The sequence below is a fragment of the Rhinatrema bivittatum genome, chromosome 16 (genome assembly GCF_901001135.1).
Source record: "Rhinatrema bivittatum chromosome 16, aRhiBiv1.1, whole genome shotgun sequence".
NCBI classification, from domain to species: Eukaryota; Metazoa; Chordata; class Amphibia; order Gymnophiona; family Rhinatrematidae; genus Rhinatrema; species Rhinatrema bivittatum.
In genome coordinates, this window is record NC_042630.1 from 1,498,740 (window position 1) to 1,516,002 (window position 17,263).

General features: G+C 48.7%; 1 protein-coding gene across 2 annotated transcripts; it reads right to left on the reverse strand.

Moving 5' to 3' along the window:
- LAG3 (lymphocyte activating 3) lies at positions 1–11,549 on the reverse strand (the record flags this gene model as incomplete). Of its 2 annotated transcripts, none has more annotated exon segments than XM_029581873.1 (6): positions 1–128; positions 402–731; positions 1,263–1,517; positions 5,711–5,919; positions 6,484–6,616; positions 11,395–11,549. In XM_029581873.1, coding segments are annotated over 5 exon segments (1,047 nt in total), but the record flags the coding sequence as incomplete, so codon positions are not given.
- Positions 11,550–17,263: the final 5,714 nt, after the last annotated feature.

Genomic DNA, 17,263 nt, shown 5'->3' on the forward strand with positions numbered 1-17,263 from the left:
CACTCTCATTCCCCACTGACAGCTCCAGATGTGACCCTCATAACGCCCCACCCCCGAGGGGTCACTCAAGTCACAGGTCAGCTGGAGCCAGGAGCCCTCTCGGATCAGCCCAGTCCGGCTGGAAGACACTAAAGTTAAAGAGACAGTGACTAGCACACGTCCTCCTCCCTCCATCCTCTCCTCACCCACTTCCTCCTTCCCTCCCTCCCGCCCTTCTAACTTGACTTCCTTCCTCTCCATCCTCCCTCATCTCCTCTTCCTCCTACTGTCTTTATACCCCCCCTTTATCCTCCGCCTCCCTTTCAATCCCCTCAGCATCTCTTCCTGCTCCTCTTCTCCTCCTCGTCTCTTCCCTCCCTCCCTTTTCTCTCCCCATCATTCTGTGACCCTCATCGCATTACCTTTCATGGTCACCAGCGTCACTTTCCTGGTGAGGGTCCGGCCATGGAAGGTGAAGGAACAGTGGTAGAGTCCAGCATCTCCCTCCTGCACCCCCGAGATCTGAAGAGAGAAATTCTGCTTCTTTCCCTGTAGTGGGGAGAAACGGCTGGGCCAGGAGTTTGATCCCGGGATGGCTGGATCCGGGCTGGGGAGACTTTGCATTCGACTCCAACTGACAGCGACTGCCCCTGCACCAACATCTGTGAAGCTGCTGAGGTGGCAGGGCAGCTCGCTGCTGGAGCCCACTGCCGCGTAGGTGGTGGAGGGGTTCGAATCCTCCTGGGAAAACCCTAGGCAGAGAGAGAAAGACAAGAATGGACTGAGTGAGAAAAGAAAGAGATGCAAAGAGGAAGACAGACAGATGGATGGATGGACAGAAAGCCACACCCCTACCTATGAAAAGGCAGCACTACAAATATCCAGGGCCATCCATTGGGGGGGGGGGGGGGGGTGACCCCTGGGCTTCATATTTTAGGGAGGCCCCTGCTGCCATGGTCGCCCCATTCTCAACTCTACGATTTCCTCTCGGCTTGGGACAATGTGGAAGGGTCTCCCTGCAGTTGATTCGTCCTGGTACCTGACCCCTCCTAAAGTCAGCCCTGCAAAGATTACACCGTCCCTAAATGCCAGTGCACCTCCCACTGGGAACAGAGAAGAAGCCAGACTGCGACAGATCCCTACCACCCTGCCACACACACAGAACAGGGCCAGACCCACACCAACTACGGGAGCACAAATCAGAAAGAGAAACATGCAAACACTGAATTTGGAGAGGGCAAGAAGTCAGACTCTGCAGAGAGGAGAGGCGGGAGTGCATATACCCAGGACCTGCAGGCGGTAGGAGGCAGAGGTCTTCCCGTTCTTGTAGAGCAGCTCACACCGCCAGTCTCCCGCGTCCTGCATGGAGAGCGGCTCGATGGTCAGCTCCTTCCCACGCAGGACGATTGTCCTGGAGAGAGACTTCTTGTGTCCCTTGTGGTACCAGCGCACCTCCTCCTCCTTCTCTGGGTCTGTGCTGGCACAGGTGAGGGAGACCCTGTCGGTCTGGGGAAGACCACCCGAAGGCACTGCAGTGACTGTAAAAGAGGAGGGGGCTTCAGTTCCCAGTCTGTCCTATTCAGAGTGGTTAGGAGGAAGGGATGGCAGAAGGAAAGAGACAAGACTCCAGTGTTTACTTCAGTCCATCTGAATCATTACCCACGGAGACAAGACTCCAACGTGGCTTCTATAAGATAAGTTTAAGAAGCAGAGGAGAACAATTAGACAGCTAGGATAGCTATGGATATCAGAGGGTATTGTATACGTTCCTCACAGCTGCCAGGGCCCTCACACTGGCGCAGGATGCTGGTGATCCCAGGCCTGGGTGAGGTGCAAAGGTGCTATGTGACTTCAGTATTTTATAGTACACAGTAAACCGGCCCATGTGAAATTCTGCCCGCTATAATGGCCCTGGCCATTAGTGGAAACGTGCATTGAATGAAATAGAAGTCTGTAGGTGATCCTTAGAGACTGGGAGAAGGCATTTGATCAAGTTAATGGTAAATGCTGTGGTCTATCCCGGCAGAATTAGGAGGCACAGGGTATCCAAGTTACATCAGAGTTTATATAACGAGTACAAGGTAATATCAGGGAGGGGTGTGCCAGGGCTCTGTATTGCCATGGACATTGATAAAGCAAAGCCCGTGCAGGATGATACAAACAATGAACTACTTTTAGCAAATGGCTTAGCTCTGATAGCAAAATATGAGTAACTTCAGTGCTACCTGAAGAAGCTGAACCCAGTGTAAAGAGCACAAGGAGCAGTCCAGACCCCACAGGTGTGAATGTACCAAGAAACAGACAACTCAAACTAATCCCTGACTTTAAGGGTCCTGCACTGACCTCAATAAAAAGTTGAATAGTTAGGGAGAGAAATCGACTCAGGACAGAGGGTACCCTGGCTCCAACCCAAATCTATACCTAGAATCTCATCATGACTGCTTCTCTAGCAAAGGTACCTTATCAGCGTCAAACACGACATCTGTCATCAGCCCAGGAACAAAACTAACAGCAGACCGAGATGTGAGGAGAAGCCATTAGGAACGACTCAAAGAAACAGAATCAGGAACTAAGCGAGGTTTACAATCCTACAGTCTATCAGGCAACGACAAATTATGTGGCTTGACCACTGTATTCCACACCTGTTTACCCTTTCACAATTGCCCGGTGGTGCAGCTGGCTCCTGGGCTTTGCACTTGCTAAATTTGGCTGTGAAGTTGCCCTGTGCTGAGTGTGTGCACCATTCCCCAATTCCATCCAGCACAGCCCCTGGGAATGTCCCCACCTAACCCGGCTAAATGAACACAACCGTGTGGCTACTTTTCAGTCATTTACATTTGTAAACTGCTTGTTTTAGATTGAGCATCCAAAGCAAAGTGGGGCACATCACATCGACAAAGCATAAAGATCGAGCATGTCACATGCTGGAATTTGTTGCCAGAGGATGTGGTTAGTGCAGTTAGTGTAGCTGGGTTTAAAAAAGGTTTGGATAAGTTCTTGGAGGAGAAGTCCATTACCTTAATCAAGTTTACTTAGGGAATAGCCACTGCTATTAATTGCATCAGTAACATGGGATCTTCTTAGTGTTTGGGTAATTGCCAGGTTCTTGTGGCCGGGATTGGCCACTGTTGGAAACAGGATGCTGGGCTTGATGGACCCTTGGTCTGACCCAGCATGGCATATTCTTATTTCTTATTTCAAGAGGTGGAAAACACCAAAATAATGCGCAGATTACGCACGCATTACAGAAAGAGACTTAGCTGCACTAGCAGAGCACTCTCTGCCCAATACCCAGGCATTACCTCCGACTCCTCACCCCCTTCACACCAGTCCCAGGTCAGAAACAGGGAACAGCTCTGTTTTCAGTGGCCGAATTGGATTCTGCTCTGGCTTCCTTCAGCACATTTAGCTGAATCACGAGTGGGAAAGGTTAAGACGGTGCTTTTAACCAAATCAATTTCTTTTGGAAGCTGTCCTGCCCAGAAAAACACCAAGAGCTTACACTTGTCCTCAACACCCAGAGGAGAAGAATAGTCCTGTAACGCTCAGGGAAGCTTCTCAGCTCAGCAGAGTTTCCTTCAGGCAAATATATTAGAAGAGAAAGTAAAAGGGGCATTAGTGACATTCAGGTTTGCTACATTTGTTATTAAGTTTAGAAAAGAAAGCAGCAAAGGGAAAATCATTTCTTGTGTGCAATTTCAAACCCTTATGAGATCAGGCTGGTTGCAGCTGATTGTTAAGGAAGGATAAGAAGAATGCCCAGCTCTCATCACAGTCAAGGTTTGTCCTCCCCACAGGATGAGGACAGGGATGCTGAATACTCTCTGCTGCTCTAGGGAAAGCTCCCAGGATTGATGGTTTACCTGCAGATGATCTGTTCTCAGTAATATCAGAACGGATTTCTTTGAGTTGTAGAAGGGCTGTGATTACACCGCACCACCCTCCCAAAAGCAAATTCACACAATATTAAAAACTGGAAACCTGAGGTAATTACAGAATTTTATCTCAACAGGTTTTTAAGATGGTTTATGAATGTGCCTGGGTTCCATAATTTATGCTAATCAATCTTGTTGTTTTAATGAATAGAGTTATTTTTACTACATTTTTCTGATTTGATAAGTGCTAAAGTTTTGGAAATTTTCCATTAAAAAGTTGAGCCTGATCTCTGTAGATCAGAAAAAGCCTTTAATAGGGTAGAGCATATATTGTGTATATTTGCTCAGAAATGTAGCACCTACTTTTGTATATGAGTTCAAGTTGCTATATTCAGATATTTGTCTCCAGTTACTGTACAAACACTCAAGTGCTCACCCCATACCCAGAGTTTATAATAGGGAGACATCCTCTGCTTATGCTTACATCGTAGTTTTTGCAACCAAGTGGAATGATATTTACATTATTACATAAGAAGTGCCCTGCTGGATCAGACCAATGGTCCATTGAGCCCAGCATCCTGTCTCTGGCAGTGGCCAGTCTGGTTGACTTGGAAGTACCCAGTAAATCTGAATGGGGAGATCCCTTCCCTGTTAAAAAGCTCCAGGAGAAGTGACAATCCCCATCTGCCTGGCTAATAATTGTTAATGGACCTGTCCAACCTTTTAAACACCACTATTAATTACAGCTTCCAGCTTTCTTTGAGAGCCTTTTCTGGGTTTATTTATTTATTTATTTAGCACTTTTCTATACCGACCTTCATGGTTGAGGACCATATCAGATCGGTTTACATCGAAAGGGGGAACTGTAACAAGAACCATAATAAAAAATAGGAAGAACAAAGTTACATTTAACAGGGGTAGTAAACTTGGAAGCAAAGACTGCTAGCAAGCAAAAAAGTTTAGGAACGTAGTGATTAGGAAATTAACAACAGTTAATGTGTCAGGTAGTCTCTTATTCAGAACTTGAAGTTAGAATGGAGATCCTTAGTTCAAAGGGGGTTGACACAGATCTCCATCCTGTGGGCGAGTGACAAGTTATTGGCCCTTCTGCTGTCCCAGGACTGGGATGGGAGTGCTGGTGTCTCCTAAGCAATGGAGCATTACATGATGCAGGCCTGGTAAGGTGTTCAGGAAGAAGTGGCAGGGAGCTGGCTGAGGTACCACTGGTTCATTATCAGTGCTCTGGTACAAGAACAAGCCATACTGGGTCAGACAGAGGGTCCTTCAAGCCCAGCATCCTGTTTCCAACAGTGGCCAATCCAGGCCATAAGAACCTGGCAATTACCCAAACACCAAGAAGATCCCATGCTACTGATGCAATTAATAGCAGTGGCTATTCCCTAAGTAAACTTGATTAATAGCCGTTAATGGACTTCTCCAAGAACCTATCCAAACCTTTTTTAAACCCAGCTAGAATAACTGCACTAATCACATCCTCTGGCAACAAATTCCATAGCTTAATTATGTGTTGAGTGAAAAAGAATTTTCTTTGATTTGTTTTAAATGTGCTACTTGCTAACTTCATGGAGTGCCCCCTAGTCCTTCTATTATCTGGCAAGTTTTCATCCTCTGAAGATATTCAGAAGCTGACAGTTGGCATTCTGGAGATAAATACCATTGGCTCAGACAAGTCTAAGGAAGGAGGTCAGGGTTTAAGTGATGCCCTAAGCAGAATGGAGATGGAGAGAGGTTGTGTTTGCCTCCCTTCCTCTCTCTCCTCTTGGTCACACCTTCCCTCCCTGTCCCCCTCTTCTCTCTCCATGGCAGAAAAGGTTTGTCCTGTGTCAAGTCTTTACCTTTGGTAACGTGCAGCAGCACGAGACACTGCACGGAGAGCCCTCTGTACTGTACATGCCCTGTGTACAGCCCGGCATCTGTGTACTGGACTGGCTGGATGTAGAGCGCGAAGTCACCTTTGTGGAAGAGAGCTTCTCGAATCATTGCTCGCCGAAGCAAGAGCTGGCCCCTCTTTATCATGCCACTCTGCTCCAGCAGCAGCATGGTCCTGATGGGGAGAGAGAGCAGAAGGCACAGGGAGGTGACTGAAATCCTTCACACAGCTCCAGGCTCCTCTGCACAAGGGGATGCCCAGCCACCCCTGACCCCTCCTCACTGCTCGCCTACCTGTGACCAGCACAGAGGATCCCCAATGGGAAGGTGCTCAGCCTGCGTGATATTATTGCACAGGGATGAAGCTGGGCACACCGCATGGATAAGCAGGGCAGACTCTTTGGGGCTGCCCTGCTTATCACAGACTTTACATAGATTTTGAAAGGGAAAAGGTTCTGTTTGGGAACGGGCTCTGAAATGTTACGTGGACAAACCTGCCCCCGTTATAACACACACATGTAAGTGCTAGATCCTACCCAGCCCTGGCCCCTGGAATACCTCTCCTATCTGCACAGAAACGTCTGTGCCCAGTGGCCCCGTGTGCATAATTTTATGCACACATGAGTCAGGCAATTTTCAAAGGCCTCATTTCCACATTTCCCTCACAGAAATGGCTCAGAAATTTCCCTTCCCATGTCTGCAACCTCTGCCCCAGGACCCTTGCACCCCAGCTTCTCACCTCCCCTCCCGGCTCCAGCGCAGGGACATTCTCCAGTCTTCTTTCTGTCCCTGCTCAGGCAGGTGACATGGGAGGGCCACAGACGTTCCTTCTTCTGCGAACACCGAGGCTATGAAGGGGGTCATGCTGCGAGCTGCGGGAGGGAGTGCATGGATCATCACAGAGAGGCATGAAAAATGCAGGGGTGGGAGGACTCTGATGGTCTTCAGTCTTACCTTCTGCAAAAGCACCAAGCCACAGGAACCAAGGCAGGAGGCAGTGCATCCTGCTGAGACTGGGGGAGCCGAGCAGTCTCTTCCACAGCTACTGCATGTATCCTGGGACCAAGGGCTGACCCTGCATGCAGAACCTCTGCCTGTGTCTGTCTCTTTGTGACTGATGGCTCCCTCTCTCCTGCTGGCTGTCTCTCTCTCTCTCTCTGGGGTCTGTGACTGATGGCTCCTCTCTCCTGCTTGCTAGCTGTCTCTCTCTATCTCTGGGGTCTGTGACTGATGGCTCCTCTCTCCTGCTGACTAGCTGTCTCTCTCTCTCTCTCTGAGGATCTGTGACTGATGGCTCCTCTCTCCTGCTGGCTAGCTGTCTCTCTCTATCTCTGGGGTCTGTGACTGGTGACTCCTCTCTCCTGCTGGCTAGCTGTCTCTCTCTCTAGGGTCTGTGACTGATGGCTCCTCTCTCCTGCTTGCTAGCTGTCTCTCTATCTCTGGGGTCTGTGACTGATGGCTCCTCTCTCCTGCTGACTAGCTGTCTCTTCTTCTCTCTTCTCTCTCTGAGGATCTGTGACTGATGGCTCCTCTCCTGCTGGCTAGCTCTCTCTCTGGGGTCTGTGACTGATGGCTCCTCTCTCCTGCTGGCTAGCTGTCTCTCTCTATCTCTGGGGTCTGTGACTGATGGCTCTTCTCTCCTGCTGGCTAGCTGTCTCTCTCTCTATCTCTGGGGTCTGTGACTGATGGCTCCTCTCTCTTGCTGGCTAGCTGTCTCTCTCTCTCTCTGAGGATCTGTGACTGATGGCTCCTCTCTCCTGCTGGCTAGCTGTCTCTCTCTCTCTGAGGATCTGTGACTGATGGCTCCTCTCTCCTGCTGGCTAGCTGTCTCTCCCTCTCTGGGTATCTGTGGCTGCTTTTCTATAGCTGGAGGTGTTGGTGGCAACGTCACTGACTGAGAACTGATGTCACTTTCAGAAAGTGCTGACATCTCTTCCTGCCTCTGAGCTCACAGCAGCCCAGGCTGTGAGAGACTCTCACAGACAGGCTTTGCCAGTGCTTCAGTGGAAAATCTCACATGTCCCTGCACCCGCTGTCAACTCAATTCTGTAAAACCATCTCTTCTGGGCAGGTGGAAATGATGAGACTCTAATGCACCCCACACCACAATCCGGGCTGGTGTCAGTCTTTCTACTGCTGCATCTCTCCCAGTCTCGGCTGTGTGTGTCAGCCCCTTTACTGCTTCCTCTCTCTCTCCCATTCTTGGATACAGTTTTGTCTCTCTCTCTCAGACGCTGCCTTGCTCCTGTCTCTTTCTGGCTTTGCTGAATGTCTCTCTCTCTCTCTCTCTCAGACACTGCCTTGCTCCCCCCTCTGTCTCTTTCTGGCTTTGCTGAATGTCTCTCTCTCTCTCTCAGACACTGCCTTGCTCCCCCCCCCCCCCTGTCTCTTTCTGGCTTTGCTGAATGCCTCTCTCTCTCTCTCTCTAGCGCTTTGCTTTGTGTGTCTCTTTTTCTCAGTTAATGTTTCCCCTTCCAGGCCTTTTCATGCTGGGACTTCCTTTCTCCTCATCATTAGATTGTCAGCTATTTGGAGAAGGGTCTTAGAGCATTGTTAGCATTCAGGTGCTGTAAACTCCCTTGAGCAGCATTTGGAAAGGAGGGACAGAGCCCCCAATACAAAACCCTGCACCTCCAGTTCTGTAAAGGACCCCCCCCCCCCCCCCAAGTCCACAGCAACTCCCCCAGCAACAGGTGCAGATCAGGACCAGGTCATTTCCCCTTACTGCTCACCCTGCAAACAAGATTATTCACATTCTGGGGTCACCTCCCTAACAGCCACACACACTCCTTCCATTACCATCCCTCTGTGACACAACACACACCCTGCAAAACACACACTCAGCACCTATAGAGCAATCCTGCCTCACCACAACAGCACTGCCAGGGCTCTCACAGCAACTCCCCTACCTATGAAAAGGCAGCACTGCACATATCACACTGACCCTAAAACCCCAATACACCTCCTACTGAGCAAAGAGAACAAGTGGCAGATCCCTACACAGAAACTTCATCTAGCTGAACATCACGCCCTGGCCACACACACAGAAGAGAGACAGACCCTCACCCAATACAGAAAAAGGAACCACAAATTAGAAACAGAAACTAACTGGAAACATCAGGGAACCAGAACCAGCCGTGCATTTCCCCTGCACTGTGCAAAATGCAAAGAGAGAAGAGGAAAATCACAGACTTCCCACAAAAGAAGGAGCAGGAAAAACTGCCTCTAATCCTGGGGGAAAGAGGAGAAACAGCAGCGAGAGCAGCAGAGTCTGTGGGATCCTGCCCCCGGGCCAGAACCAGGATCTGAGCAGAGACAATCCGGACCAGCACCAGAACCTGGGATCTGAGCAGAGACAATCCGGATCAGCACCAGAACTCAGGATCTAATAAAAAATAATCTGGACCAGAATCCAGGATTTAAACAGAGACAATCTGGACCAGAACCAGGATTCAGGATCTGATAAAAAATAATCTGGACCAGAATCCAGGATTTAAACAGAGACAATCTGGACCAGAACCAGGATTCAGGATCTGATCAGAAATAATCTGGACCAGAATCCAGGATCCAAGCACAGGCAATTCAGACCAGCACCAGACCTTGGGATCTGAGCACACACAATTTGGACCAGCACCAGAACCCCGGAGCTGTCCTTGGTACTGTCCTTTCGGTACTGGGTAATTTTATCCTGCATTTTAGAATTTCTTCCTCTTTGGGGGAAATGTTCTGGGATTTGTGGGAGCTTCTCGCTGATTTCAGAGAGAAAGTACCCGTGAGGAGGGATGGGCCATGCTGGTCGTTCTGTGCATTTACTCTATTACCTGAGGGAATGAGGCATCTGGCTAGGAGCCCACGCGCTGTATTAGCCGCTCAGAGGAGGAGAGGGCTCCCCCTGTATTACAGAAGAGACCCAGGACCCTGAATCTGAGAGAGGTGGAGAGGGGAAGTGCAGCAGGGTCAGGCAGTACCAGGTTTCTGAGGAGAGACCCATTAACCTATTAGCCAGGCAGACCTGGGGCTGGCCACCTCTACCCTCCCCCCGAAAAGGTCTGCCCCCGACCCAGACTGGCCCTTGTCAGAGACGGGATCCTGGGCTCCACGAGCCCGCGTGGCCCCTGAGCGAGATGTGGCTGATACAGGGAGCGGACCCTAAACCCACAGCCAGCGAGGCTGCCAGGGGCTCATCACCCCTCAGTAACCAAAGCAGGGGGCACTGAATCCCCCCAACCCAACAATCTGAGACACCCAACCAAAGCCAGGGTGAGGAAACACCTCCCAGGAAACTCCAACAATCTGAGACACCCAACCAAAGCCAGGGTGAGGAAACACCTCCCAGGAAACTCCAACAATCTGAGACACCCAACCAAAGCCAGGGTAAGGAAACACCTCCCAGGAAACTCCAACAATCTGAGACACCCAACCAAAGCCAGGGTAAGGAAACACCTCCCAGGAAACTCCAACAATCTGAGACACCCAACCAAAGCCAGGGTAAGGAAACACCTCCCAGGAAACTCCAACAATCTGACACACCCAACCAAAGCCAGGGTGAGGAAACACCTCCCAGGAAACTCCAACAATCTGAGACACCCAACCAAAGCCAGGGTGAGGAAACACCTCCCAGGAAACTCCAACAATCTGAGACACCCAACCAAAGCCAGGGTAAGGAAACACCTCCCAGGAAACTCCAACAATCTGAGACACCCAACCAAAGCCAGGGTAAGGAAACACCTCCCAGGACACTCCAACAATCTGAGACACCCAACCAAAGCCAGGGTAAGGAAACACCTCCCAGGAAACTCCAACAATCTGAGACACCCAACCAAAGCCAGGGTAAGGAAACACCTCCCAGGAAACTCCAACAATCTGAGACACCCAACCAAAGCCAGGGTAAGGAAACACCTCCCAGGAAACTCCAACAATCTGAGACACCCAACCAAAGCCAGGGTAAGGAAACACCTCCCAGGAAACTCCAACAATCTGAGACACCCAACCAAAGCCAGGGTAAGGAAACACCTCCCAGGAAACTCCATGGCTACCCCCTTCCCTTCCTCTGTCATACCTTCATTTCTCCACTTCCTCTCCTTGTCAATCCTTCCCTTCCTCTGTCATCCCTTCATTTCTCCCTCACTTCCTCTCCTTGTCAATCCTTCCCTTCTTCTGTCATCCCTTCATTTCTCCCTCACTTCCTCTCCTTGTCAATCCTTCCCTTGCAGTCTTTTTCCCTCCTTCCCTTCCCCTGTCTCCCTTCAGTTCCTCTCTTTCAGACACTACTTCTCTCTTTTCATCCTCCTTTCCTGCTCTCAACTCCACCTTCTTCCTTGTTTTCTCCCCTCTTCATCTCCCCTGTTCTGTTCTCTTCTTGCCTCTCCCTCCATTCACCTTCCTTCCTGCTCTCCTCCACACTCGCCTCTATTTTTGGGTCTCTGAATCATTGTTCCCAGCCCACCCCCTGTTTATTCCATGCAGACCACCAGTATCCCCCCTCGCCTGTGACTCAGCCCCTCCACACAGCCATCTGAGCACAAAAACCCCGGAAAGTATCTCAGTCCACCCCTCCTTATTCACGCTAAGGCACTTTCAGTTTCCAGTCTCTCCCCCACCTCCTCTCATGGTCGTCCCCTCCCTTCCAGATCCAAGAACCTTTCCTGACCTTAGGCTTTGTCCCTGTGTCACCAAGGTCACATAAATTGGGTTCTGGTGCTGGTCCAGATTCTCTCTGCTCAGATCCCGGGTTCTGGTGCTGGTCCAGATTCTCTCTGCTCAGATCCAGGTTCTGGTGCTGGTCCGGATTGTCTCTGCTCAGATCCAGGTTCTGGTGCTGGTCCGCATTGTCTCTGCTCAGATCCTGGTTCTGGTCTGGGGGCAGGATCCCACAGACTCTGCTGCTCTCGCTGCTGTTTCTCCTCTTTCCCCCAGGATTAGACGCAGGTTTTCCTGCTCCTTCTCTTGTGGGAAGTCTGTGATTTTCCTCTTCTCTCTTTGCATGTTGCACAGTGCAGGGGAAATGGCATTGCTGGTTCTGGTTCTTGGGGTCTGCACTGCCTGCAGAGTCTGGTTCCCTGGGGTTTCCAGTTCAGTTTCTATTTTTAATGTGTGGTCCCATATTTTGTATTTGTTGAGGGTCTGTCTGTGTTCTGCATTTGTGGCTGGGGTGTGGTATTCTGGTAGTGTGTACGGATCTGTAGCAGTCTAGCTGGTTCTGTTTTCCTAGTAGGAGGTGTATTAAGGTTCTAAGGTCAGTGTGATATGTGCAGGGCAGCCTTTTCATAGTTGTTGCTGTGTGAGTCCTGGTAGTTAGTGTTAGCAGTGGTGTAGCAGGTTGGCTCCATAGAACATAAGAACATAAGAAATTGCTCCAGTATCTGGTTCCCTGGAATTTCCAGTTCAGTTTCTATTTCTAATGTGTGGTCCCATATTTTGTATTTGTTGAGGGTCTGTCTGTGTTCTGCATGTGTGGCTGGGGTGTGGTATTCTGGTAGTGTGTACGTGTGTGTTTTGCAGGGTTTGTGTTGTGGCACAATGTATGCTAATGGAGGGAGTTTATGTGGTTGTTACTGGCTGATCTCAGAATTTGAATATTCTGTTTTAGTATGGTGAATAATAAGGGGAAACGACCTAGTTCTCTCTGAAGCCATTGTTATGGGAGTTAAGAACATAAAAACATGAGACCTGCTGGGTCAGAGCAGAAGTCCATGGAGACCGGCATCCTGTCTCTGACAGTGGCCAATCCCTAAACGTAGTTTCAATTTCTAGCAGTTCACTCAAGTGCTGAATCTTCCTGAGCCAGCTGGTTAATAACTATTTATGGACTTTTCTTCCATGAACTTGTCCAAATCCTTTTTAAATTCATCTATGCATCCCCCATCAATGAATTCCACAGCTTGATTGTTCATAGAGTGAAAAAAAATGCTGTTTCCAACTGGATTTAAATCTGCTTCTTGTTAGCTTCTCATGATCTTAAACACCTCTATCATATTCCCCCTCAGCTGTCTCTTCTCCAAGCTGAAAAGTCCTAACCTCTTTAGTCTTTCCTCATAGGGGAGTTGTTCCATTCCCCTTATCATTTTGGTTGCTCTTCTCTGGACCTTCTCCATCGCAATTATATCTTTTTTGAGATGCGGCGACCAGAATTGTACACAGTATTCAAGGTGCGGTCTCACCATGGAGCGATACAGAGGCATTATGACATTTTCCGTTTTATTAACCATTCCTTTTCTAATAATTCCCAACATTCTGTTTGCTTTTTTGACTGCTGCAGCACACTGAGCCGACGATTTCAATGTGTTATCCACTATGACGCCTAGATCTCTTTCTTGGGTGGTAGCTCATAATATGGAACCTAACATTGTGTAACTACAGCAAGGGCTATTTTTCCCTATATGCATCACCTTGCACTTATCCACATTAAATTTCATCTGCCTTTTTGATGCCCAATTTTCCAGTCTCACAAGGTCTTCCTGCAATTTATCACAATCTGCTTGTTATTTAACTACTCTGAACAATTTTGTGTCATCTGCAAATTTGATTATCTCACTCGTCGTATTTCTTTCCAGATCATTTATAAATATATTGAAAAGTAAGGGTCCCAATACAGATCCCTGAGGCACTCCACTGTCCACTACCTTCCACTGAGAAAATTGCCCATTTAATCCTACTCTCTGTTTCCTGTCTTTTAGCCAGTTTGCAATCCACGAAAGGACATCGCCACCTATCCCATGACTTTTTACTTTTCCTAGAAGCCTCTCATGAGGAACTTTGTCAAACGCCTTCTGAAAATCCAAGTATACTATATCTACCAGTTCACCTTTATCCACATGTTTATTAACTCCTTCAAAAAAGTGAAGCAGATTTGTGAGGCAAGACTTGCTCTGGGTAAAGCCATGCTGACTTTGTTCCATTAAACCATGTCTTTCTATATGTTCTGTGATTTTGATGTTTAGAACACTTTCCACTATTTTCCTGGCATGAAGTCAGGCTAACCGGTCTGTAGTTTCCCGGATCGCCCCTGGAGCCCTTTTTAAATATTGGGGTTACATTAGCCAGGGGTTTATTTGTTGCATATAAGAGACCCTTAGCTCTTTTTTTTTTTTTTTTTTAACTGAATCATTATAACCTCTCTTGATAAAGGTGAGCAGATGGAAATCCTTCCAGAATACCAGAGGCACACAGAAAGAGGTTGGAAAGTAGGGGCCAGTTAGTCTGACCTTGGGAAAATGAATGGAGTCACTACTGAAGGGATCTTCAGACCAGTGGGGTGCAGGATGCAAGGCAGCTTAGGTTTTACCAGAGGGAGATTGTGTTAGACAAATCTGATGGATTTCTTTGATTGGGTGACCCGAGAAGTAGATTGGGGGCATAGGCTAGAGGAGATCTACTTGGATCTCAGCAAAGCTTTTGATACCGTCCCACAGTACCTGGATGTAATCCGCTGTGAAGTGCCGAAAAGCGGAATATCCTGAAAATCAGATAAATAAACCCAGGAGGATCATTAATAAATTGGGGATGGCTGCAGGCTGGTGGATTGGATTAGACATTGGTTGAGGGTGCGAGGAGAGAAACGTTATTAGTGAGCGCCTCTGGGGACTGGTTCTGTTCAGTAAGCGATACTGGGGAGGAATTGGTTTGCCGTTTTGTAGATGATACTAAGATCTGCAGCAGAGTGCTTGAAGAATGGCTGAATGCTTGCATTTAAGATTCAGCACATAAAAGTGCAGATTCGGGAACAAACGGTACCTGAATGGGGGAAGTGGGCAAAATCCTGATGTGCTCAAAACAGGGGCGAGAGCTGCAGGTGATTATTTCTGACTCTAGAACTGGCACAAGGTCCTCCTGCAATTTATCCTCCTCTCTTTCAGGGGCAGAGGGACGTTAGGGTTCAGCTCCTCGGCCATACCTCATTCATCTGCCAAAATGAGCCTGCGTCCTTGGAAGCTCATGCCTCAGTCAGTGGCTTACGTTTATGAGGTGCCGCCAGCCTGTTTGTCATTTTAGGTGCCCACGGAGAGCCACAGTCAGCAGAAAGGAGGCGGCAGTAATGTCGTACGGGCATTGGAGTATGGGTCCAGTTCTGGAGGTGATCCAGAAAGAGGGAGAACCTGAAGCACAAGTCATGAGATGGAGATGAAGGACCAGAGCATGGACAGAGGGAAAGGAGGTATATAGAAGCATTCAAATGCAATATAAATCAGGCACAAGAATACTCCAGAGCAGGAAGCCTTAGTATGAGTTGCAAGAGACAGACTCCGGACCCTCAGGGAATATTTCTTTCTGGCTTTTACGTGCCTGGAAGGGCCTCTCGGGCGAGCCGGTGGAGATAAAACAGCAGCAGAACCCAGGGAAGCCTGAGGCAGGCGCAGAGGATCCCTAGGGGGGGAGAAGCAAGGGGAAAGCCAGCGATAAACTGGGCAGAGCTCTTTATGCATGCGTCTCGATTAGCGTGTAAGCTCCGCGGGGCAGGGACTGCCTCCTGTGTGTATCTGTAGGTCTGGTAACATTACACTATAATTAATGCACTCCTCATCTACTGTCAGATTCTCAGTCTGTCTCTTTGCTGGGGGAAGGGAGAGGGGGGCGGAAGAGGTTGGAAAGGATCTCTCACCTCAGTGGGCTGTGTCTTGTTTTCTTCTGGTGATGCTCAAATTTCCAGCCTCTGCCCTGTGACATCACCAGTGCTTCTGCCCATATCATCGGCAAAGCCTTCATTATCAATTTAATATTGCAGGGACAATCCTGCCGGCCTCTATGCGGATCCAGGAGGAGGAGTCATCGTCTGCAACTCTCCCACCATCAAGGAAGTAAGACCCCAGCCTAACAACTCCAGATAGCAGAACTAATGCTTCTAGTCTTATGCAGATGCCATAGTGCAAGTGCTAAGGAATTGCACACTAATTGTTAGTGCAAGGGGTGAGGGATTTCATGCTGACTGCTAGTGCAAGTGATGGATTGCACACTGATTGTGAGTGGGGAGGTATTACACAGACTGCTAGTGCAAGAAGTGAGGGATTGCACACTGATTACTAGTACAACGGGTGATTTCATGCTGGCTGCTAGTGCAAGTGATGGATTGCACACTGATTGTGAGTGGGGAGGTATTACACAGACTGCTAGTGCAAGAAGTGAGGGATTGCACACTGATTACTAGTACAATGGGTGATTTCATGCTGGCTGCTAGTGCAAGAAGTGATTACACATATTGTTAGTGTAAGGGGTGAAGGATATCATGCTGACTGCTACTGCAAGGAATAAGGGATTGCACACTAATTGTTAGTTCAAGGAATGAGGGATTGCACACTGATTTCTAGTACAAGAGGTGATTTCATGTTGACTACTAGTGCAAGGAGGGATTGTACACTGTTAGTGCAAGGGATGAGGGATGTCATGCTGGCTGCTAGAGCAAGGATTTCACACTGATTGTTAGTGCAAGGAGTGAGGGATTACACACTGTTAGTGCAAGGAGTGAGAGATTTCACACTGATTGTTAGTGCAAGGGGTGAGGGATGTCATGCTGACTGCTACTGTAAGGAGTAAAGGAAAACACACTAATTGTTAGTGCAAGGGATGAGGGATGTCATGCTGGCTGCTAGAGCAAGGATTGCACACTGATTGTTAGTGCAAGGAGTGAGGGATTCTACACTTAGTGTAAGGAGTGAGGGATTACACAATAATTGTTAGTGCAAGGAGTGAGGGATTGCACACTGATTGTTAGTGCAAGGGGTGAGGGATTTCATGCTAGCTGCTAGTGTACGATAATGTGTTTGGATACCTGCAGTAACCCTTTTCCAGCTCATCCCAGTGTTAAGATTTCACACCATTACACCCGGTGACACTTATAGTATACCCAACAGAGTCGCAGTACACCAAACTCCATCTGCCTTACACCTAGTGGTGCCTCCAGTCGTGCCCGGTTACACTCCATACCTGCAATAGCAAGGGTCTGTGAATGCTGATGGGAATTTTAAGCCGAGGTCAGTGAGAGGCTGGTGAGCAGCAGGGCAGGCAGGCAGTGCCGGTGGTCAGCTAGCAACTGGGTTACATCTTTCAGACTTCTCCAGACTCCCCTCATCTGGGTAATTATCTGCCATCCAAAGGAGGAAACCCAGCAGCAGATATATGCACCCCAGATAAAAAGTCACTTTTCTGCCCCACCTCCCTAAGAAGGCAATGAGAGCAAATCCCTGGACCAGGGAGGGAGTAGCTCCTTACCTAAGCTTAGAAAGATCCCATGAAAAGATTTAGTGCGTTCTCTGCTATCCACATGTCCCAGGACAGCACTGGCAACATGGAGAAATCCCCCCAATATCTCTTTCCTCACTTGGTATCCTGGTTTCTTGCTCTCTCTCTCTGACTTTCTATATACACACACACACACCCCCTCAAGCACTCATATACACACACACACACACCCTCAAGCACTCACACACACACACACACCCTCAAGCACTCACACACACACACACACCCTCAAGCACTCACACACACACACACACCCTCAAGCACTCACACACACACACACACCCTCA